The 7,943-nt window shown below is 50.1% G+C and overlaps 1 protein-coding gene across 3 annotated transcripts in view; it reads left to right on the top strand.

Moving 5' to 3' along the window:
* Positions 1-623: 623 nt before the first annotated feature.
* NOS2 (nitric oxide synthase 2) overlaps positions 624-7,943 on the top strand; it is a 32,226-nt gene continuing 24,906 nt past the window's right edge. Inside the window, exons 1-5 of one of the 3 annotated variants that reach the window (XM_054689023.1) lie at positions 624-1,031; positions 1,165-1,328; positions 3,763-3,847; positions 4,602-4,724; positions 6,033-6,181. In XM_054689023.1, the coding sequence (XP_054544998.1) occupies positions 3,839-3,847; positions 4,602-4,724; positions 6,033-6,181 (281 nt within the window). In that variant the 5' untranslated portion in view covers positions 624-1,031; positions 1,165-1,328; positions 3,763-3,838. Of the gene's footprint in view, positions 1,032-1,078; positions 1,329-3,762; positions 3,848-4,601; positions 4,725-6,032; positions 6,182-7,943 lie in introns of those variants that run through there. The other 2 variants (XM_054689024.1, XM_037492608.2) reach the window with 2 other exon arrangements.

The following is a 7,943-nucleotide window of genomic DNA, read 5'->3' as shown; positions in this document are numbered from 1 at the left end:
AGCTTGGACTGTGACCCTGGGGCCGCTGTGTGGCCTCGGGCAAAATCCTTAACCTCTCTGAGCCCTTAATTTCCTTCTCAAGAAGTGACCCTAACAGTACAAAATTTCTTTCTTGACTGAATTTGGTAAGATGTAGACGAAATAAAAAACAGTAAAGTTTGCTATTTAACCTATAAAGCACCTTACAATGGGAGTTATTATTATCATCAGAATCGCTTTTTAGTGTGGAATAAACAAACCCGAGGTCTGCTATACCTGTCCCAGTCTAAACGTCCGGGTGTGGGGCCCAGGAAGGCCGAGGTGGGGCCTCGCGGCCCCCGCCCCCGGACACAACACCCCGGCCCCCAGCCCCGCGCGCTGAAAGTAACTCCCAGCCGCTACACCGGCTCGCCCCGCCCCGGGGCGGGGGTGGCGAGTCGGCCTTGATAAAAGGGCGGGCGCTGCAGGGATGGGGCGTCCAGAGAGCTGCGCCCGGCCGGGGCCATGCGCGACGGGCTGAGCACCGCGTGCGAGGCCGCCCGGCCCCGCCTCTGCCGGCTGCTCCGCAGGATCCTCCGGTCGAAGCCCGCCCGCGGCCCCTGCGGAGCCAGGTACTCCCTCAGGGCCCGAGCTCGCGGGGAGGGAAGCGGGTGGCGCCCGCGGGGACCCGACTCCAGCCCTTGCGGCACCGAGCCTCGCTTTTCTGTGCACTTATGGGGTTGGCGCATCCACGCTGTAGGAGTCCAGTGAGATTTTTGCTTAAAGCGTTTTCTTCCTTTACAATGCACGCGAGACTGCGATTCAGTAGCCCCAGACAGCCCAGCGACGCCCATGTGCACCCTGCAGAGCCGTCGGTGCCGCCTGGAGTAGGAGCTGTGGGTGTTTCGACACTTGGAAGCTTTCGACATGTTTCATCCTGGATCCACTACACTCTTTAGGATAGATGCGGCTGAGCGAGCGAAGGAGGGTCTCCCCTGGTGGCGCAGCGGTTGAGCGCTGGGCTGCGAAGCTGCCCGCAGCCTCTGCAGCGCCGGTTCGCCTCTGCAGCGCTGGTTCGTTCCCGGCCACCGGCGACGGTTCCCCCCCACCCCCCCCCAACACACGCAAAGAGGGTCTTGTTTTGCAAATAAGATTCATTTCCCAGAGCTCCTCTTGGCCCCTTACCCCTTCTCTTGGTGTTTGCAGAGATGGGCTGAGGAGAAAGAAAGGGAACCGCAGGGGAATCCGGACCCGTGTTGACTCAGATAAACCACAGACGCGTCTCCCATCTCAGCCTCCTCAGCTCAGGGCTGGTGGATAGTTCTGGGGCTAAGCAAGCACCGCACTCCAGCACTCCTGGGGGCCTGTGGGTAAGGGTCGGCCCTTCCCATGTAGGGCAGGCAGAACCCAGCACAGCTGTGGATTTAGCCAAAACTGCACCAGTGTTTGGACAGACTGCACTAATTCACTTCTAAGTATCCAGATCCTTAATATGCCTACCTGGTCTCTGGTCACCCTAGCTCCCAGCAGCTAGCCCAAAGAAATCTGCTCACTGTGGAAGAAGGGGGACTGTGCGTAGCTTTGTTCATTTATTTTTCAAGATATTTTCCCCCCAACTATGAAAGGAATTCATGGTCAAAGTAAAAAGTTGGAAAATGCAGAAAAGTATAGAGAAAAACTCATCTCCTGTGTCTCTCACCTCATGCCCATCACTGTTAGCATTCCCCGGCATGCCCCTGGCTGCTTTCCTGTGCTTGTGTACACACACAGCCAGCATCTGACTGTATATACAGCCTGGGGCATTATTTATAATAGTGGAGAAGCTGGGCATAACCAAAAATATCCAACCAGAGGCGATGAGGTCAAATTAACTATGGTCCTTCTAGGTAGTGGATTATCAAAGAGCTTTTTAATATTTGGGGGACAATAACTATGTTAAGTGGACAAAATCATTGTTTCTCAATGTAAATGTCAACACGAACCTGTACGCTTCTCATATTCTCCAGTTCTATGGCCAGAAGTGGGAGGAAACAAGAACCAGTAGGATGAGGTTGGGGTACCGGGGCGATGGGATAAAATTGTGAAAAGTAGTAAGGCATCCTTCCCCGAGGCCCCGGTCATCTACCTATTAAGCAGCCCCATGATGACTTCTCAGCCATGGCTTTGTTGTTGTTCCGGATGTCTGCACTACCCTGTATTGGCTATTTTTTTTTTTTTTTTTTGATGGTACACACCAGTTCAGGCCGAAGGAGTGATGAAAGCCAGTCACATGGAGGGCACTTTATAGGGCTGCTGGATCACTTGATTGAGCTAGAAATTGCTTTCTGATACATATCTATGTTCTCTTAATGGAACATTATCTCTTTAGAATTCAAAATCTCATAATGTTATATATAATATATGTAGTTGGTTGTATAATACTATTATAAATATATGCTCAATAATTTTTCCAATAATGAAAGCAGTGCGTAGCCCAAGATCACAGACATGTATGAAGTGGGAAATGAGAGCGCCCCTGCCCCCCTTTTCCCTTGTGTGTGGATACACATGCTCCCACACAAGACAATGAGCTTGCAAACTCAGATGCCAGTGTGACTGGCCCCAGGAGCAGGCATGTGTGGGGTGTTCAGCATTTGCAGCTGAGAAGGGTCACCTGTCTTCCATCCCCTAAAGCATTTGCCAGCAGAGCGAACCCGAAATCCCGAACAAGAGCCAAAAGTTTCTGAATGATTTCAGACTAGTGTATCTTTTTTCTTTTCAAAAGAGAGTCTAATGTCTTTAAAATCTATTCTTTTAAAATAAATGCAATTAATATTGTTTTTAAAGAGTTCTTATTTTCCAGAAATACTTAGAGAGACATTTCCAGATGACATGATGTCTCAGACTTGCTTTAAAATGGTAGCAGGGGGGCCTCCCTAGTTGCGCAAGGGCTTAAGTCTCAGTACTATGAAGCTACCAGCAGCCACTGCAGCACCAGTTTGATCCCCAGCCCGGGAGCAACCTCATGGTGCAGCAGACCTCCCTGTCTCACCCGCTGCTCCCCTCAGCAGTGTATTTCAGTAGATCGGCCTGTTCTGTTCCCCACTCTGTCTCTGGTGAACCCTCTCACACCCACTGCCCCCCAAACCCCCGGCACCTCTGGCCCAGACCCCAGTTCTTATATGTGTAAATAAATAAATCTTTTTTAAAAAATTAAAAATAAAATGGTGGCATGGGCCGGGAGAGAAGAGTTGAAATGGTTTTGAAGGTGAACCTGCGTGAAGGGCCCCGGGGCTCATTACACTATTCTTTCTACTTCTGTATATTTAGTACTTTCCATAGTAAAACATTTTAGAATAAATAAATACACCAAGATAAATCAAGTCCTTTAAACAAAAAAGCTTAAGTTCCCTAAAAGTGAGTGGGTGGTAGTTAGTGCCCCTGGCCTGGAAGGGCAGGGTTGAGGGAGCCAGTCTCTGCCCAACAGGCTCTGTGCCATGCTTGTACTCCACTTTGGGGGAGTTTCTGTGGGTCATCACTAGGACCACTGGCTTTGGCTCAGCTCCCCAGTGTCTTTTGGCTTTGAGAGGGAAGGCGAGAGGGAGAGATGCAGCGGAGGGCAGGAGGTATGATGTGGAGAGCCGGTCTGACCAGCTGCCTCTAGCCACATGCACACATCCCCCTTGACTGGAAACCATGAGAAGTTACCCCCACCCTCTACCCCGGAGGTCCCCCATCCAACAAATGAGGGTTTGGCAGAGGGGACTCCAAGATCCCTCTGTGTCCTCAGATATTCCAACTCATAATGGCTGTTTCCTTTCACAGTCCAGTGACACAGGATGACCCCAAGTGTCACAGCTCCAGCAAGCATGGAGATGAGCCTCCCCACCCCATCCCACAGATGGCAAAGGTCAGTGAGTCACTTGGGTGTGGGAAGCCCCTTCCTTCATTGCCCAGAGAGGCAGGCTGAGCAGCCTAGTGGAAGCTGGGGTCTGGCAGTGAGTAAAGACGGGAGGACACAGGTGGTGGTGAGGAAAAACTTTGGGGAAGCAGGATGACCATAGTGATCAGCAGTGGTGCCTAAGGTGTGTTGGCTCCTGGATGATGTGCCTGTGTGGGCTGGCAGGCTTGGGTGGGAGACCATTCTCGGAGCTGGGGTAGGACACTGCAAAGTAATCCCAGACTCAGTAGCTGAGCCTTCAGGCTCAGCTCCTGCCCTGTCCTATGGGTTCCATCTTCCCTAAGTGCTTTGGACCACAGTGTTTCAGAGAGGTGGGCAGAGAAATGGGTGAGAGGTGGGAGAGAAGGTAATTATGGTATTCTTCAATGCCTCTGTGGGAGCAGTACTGACAGTGATAATAGTCTCCCTGGAGACTAACCTTACACTCTCTTGTTGCAATTCCTGTGAGAAAGCATTTGGCAAGGTGCTGGGTGAGAAGAGAAGCCTGGCCTGTAGCCCAGGCACCTGGGACTCTAAGCAGGCCCTGGCCCAGGTGACCAAGCTGCCAGGAAGGAGGGAGGGACATGGATGAACACTCTGACCTATATACCCGCCCAGAGCTCCCCACCCTGCCAAGGTCAGGCAGGGCCCAGGGGCCTGGGAAAGACCTGTGGGGTCCTGGGATTGGAGGCATTTGAAAATCTGTGTTTTTCTTCCCTCTTAGAAGTCTCCAGAACCCCTGGATAAACCAAAGATGACCCCTTCATCCTGCCAACAGCATATGAAGATCAAAAACTGGGGCAATGGGACCAGTTTCCAAGATACACTTTACCACAAGGCCAAAGGGGTGAGAAGTCTGGGGTATCATGGAGAACCATTTTTGTCCCAAGCCAGAGAAACCATTTGGGCCCTTTGTGGGTCATACAGATGTCCCCTTGGGCAGACCAGACAGCCATCTGCTTGGGCAAAGGGAGTATTACTTATTGGGAGTACCATGTTTCATGAATTATGATAAGAAGGTGATACCACCTCTCTGTTGAGTCCCCCTCCAGTAGATAATGGATAACCCAGAAAGTGTGATGGAACAAATCAATTCTTTCTGGGATGTAGTGCAGCATAGTATCAGGGAGACTTTCTAACTCAATCAACTGGTCTGAGGTAGTGATCTCCCTGTCCCTCGAAGGACACAAGTGCTAGTTGACAAGGAGCTGGGTGGGGTTTGAGCATCCAGTGAGTAGTTGGACTTGGTATCCTTTAATACTTCTTCTTATCTTCTAAGTTTCTTAATCCAACTTTAGAAGACATTCTGTGATTATAAAGTGGTAAAGAATTGGAAAATTCAAGACCCTGAAAGTAGAATGATTTTCTATACCTTGCAGAAATCACCTCCTTTAACATTTGGGGGTACTTCCAGTATTTTTTCCATGCTTTCCTCTGACTTTGGGATTTTCACCCTCTCATTTCAATTCATGACAGCCGAAAACCAAATGGTGTGTCCCCTGGAGCCACATCCATCTCTTTATTTATTTATTTGTTTGTTTGTTTGTTTGTTTATTTATACAAGCACTGGGTACAGTCAGAAGCACAGGAGGGTGAGCGAATTCACCAGAGCCAGAGCGGGGAACAGAACAGGCAGAGTGACAAAATACACTGCTGAGGGGAGCAGTGGGTATGGCAGGAGAGGTCTGCGCGCCATGTGGGACCCTCGCCGGCGGCTGGTCGGGATCGACTGGTGCTACAGAGGCTGCAGGCAGCTTCGCAGCCCAGCGCTCAACCACTGCGCCACCGGGGGAGGCCCCACATCCATCTCTTTAAATGAGAATGAGGTTGAGATGTTCTCAAGGATCAAGCTTTGCTTAGCTCTGAGTCTAGGACTAGGGAGCAGACCAGAGACTGAACCCTAGGGTGGGGGTGGGGGTAAGAAACCCCTGCTCACACCCTTTAGAGTCCAGTCAATAGAGGAAAGAAGAACTGGATGGGGAGTAATCTGGGTGGACCCCAAGGAAGAGGTGCTACAGGAGTGGAGCGGTATGGCAGGGAGCTGGAGTGGAGTGGAAGGAGGGGGCTGGGAAAGCCGGCCCTGGAGGAGGATGGCCCTCACTCCTGTGCTGAGAGACCCACCAGCCTACCTCACCATCTGCCTCTCTCTTTCCAGGATCTCGCTTGCAAGTCTAAGTCTTGCTTGGGGGCCATCATGAACCCCAAAAGTTTGGTCAGCAGACCCAGGGACAAGCCTACCTCCCCAGACGAGCTTCTACCTCAAGCTATCGAATTTGTCAACCAGTATTACGGCTCCTTCAAAGAGTAAGGCTCGCTTCCTGTAGGGTTGCTTCTTCCCCCCTTCTCCTAAGTTCCCCCCCCACAGTCATTGCTTTCTGACCCCGGACCCCTTTCCTTCCCAGACTCCTAATGGATCTAGGCATAAAGTATAGTTTTCTAAGGGGAAATATTCCAGAGTAGGTTCTCATAGCTTTCTCATAAGACCAAAATGTATAACAATAGAGGTTAAAGTGGGATTTGGGAGTATAACTCTGATTGTCCTATATCCTTGGAAAATCTATTACCCTCTCTGTGCCTCAACTTCCTAGTCTGTAAAATGGGAGTGATATTAGACCCTGGCTCATAAGATTGTCGTGAGGATTAAATAAGTTTAGGACAGTGTCCTGGTATATAGCATCCTTGATTATAGTTAATATGAACCTTTTGATTATGAAATGCTTGAGATAGAGAGGGCCTTGAAGCCACCTAGCAGAGCCCCTTCTTCTACAGGTATGAATCAGGAAGTCCAGTGACATACCAGGGGTCACCCAGTGCACCTTGGATTCAGTCTACCTGACTTGGAGAGGACTGGCCAGTGCTCTTTGCTCTATACTCTGTGGGGTTCTACATTCCCAGGCTTCGTGACATGTATGGCTGTGAACTTAGGACCCTTTCAAACTTTAAAATAAAAATTCATGAAGGGATTGTAAGACACATTGGCTGAGGGCTTGGATTTGCTGCTTATGGACTGGCAGGGAGTGTGGCTTTTGTCCTGCAGCCTCTTGGGGCCCTTCCCTGCCTGAAGTGAGCAACAGCTATGCAGCTGGGGGACCCAGCTATGCAGCTGGGGCAGAAACAGTGACTCCTGTGACACCAGATGCCTCTACTACGACCGTACATCTGAGCTAGGAGGGACCTTGAATCTGAGAAAGAGACTCTTATCTTCCAGGCCACTGACCCCCAATCCTGGCTGTGCAGTAGAGTTGTCTGAGAACTTGGCAAGACGCTGAGGCCTGAGTTCTCTGGGGCAAGGGTGTCAGAATTTTGAAGTGGTGAGGTGGCAGACGTCTTAAATGCATGTCCTGAGAACCCTGCGAGGGGCTTGGGGGGCAACTTGTGTGTGCTGTGTAACTGAAACCTTTGCAGAAGCGCTCTGTGACTGGGAGGTTCACGATTCTTGAACTTTCAGCTCTGTTGTTGACTAATGAGTCTTTTGGGGTCCAGGAACTTTCTTGATGGGCTTCAGTGGGCCACTCTCAATGCTAACATTGGCTGATACTAAGTATGTTTTGGGCCCTGTGTGAGTGCCTTGCACATACTGCTCGTTCCAGCTCTGTGAGATTGGTGCCATCGCTACCCTCCCCTCCTTTCTCTTTAATGACTTTAATTTCAAATATTTATAATATTTGGACACCCCCATGAGGTATCATCACTGTAGCCAAAGCACCCACAGTCTACCACCATTGCCTCCATAGTCCACCATGCTACCTTCCCGCTCTTCGGGCTCCTCCCCATCTTCTTTTGTCTTTGGATGCTTCTGTTCTGTAGTCAGCTTTCAGGGGTTGTTTTTTAAGCTTGTCTTTATCTGATCTTTAACTTAGTTACTCTGTATTCCACATATTAGCAACAAGGAATATAGACAAGGAGACATGCCAGCGGGGGATGTCTCATGTAGTGATGTAACTTGCTCCAGGTCATACATTCTGAAGTCCCAAAGCTGGGATTTCAACCCAGACATCTTAGTAGAGAGCCCCAGTTTTTTAGTTCATGTTCAAGCATCCAGCTCTTTGACCCCCAACGATTCCAA

The sequence above is a fragment of the Talpa occidentalis genome, unplaced genomic scaffold, assembly GCF_014898055.3.
Source record: "Talpa occidentalis isolate TD23 unplaced genomic scaffold, MPIMG_talOcc4v2.1 talOcc4.7, whole genome shotgun sequence".
NCBI lineage: Eukaryota > Metazoa > Chordata > Mammalia > Eulipotyphla > Talpidae > Talpa > Talpa occidentalis.
This window is presented reverse-complemented; position numbering and strand designations above follow the sequence as displayed.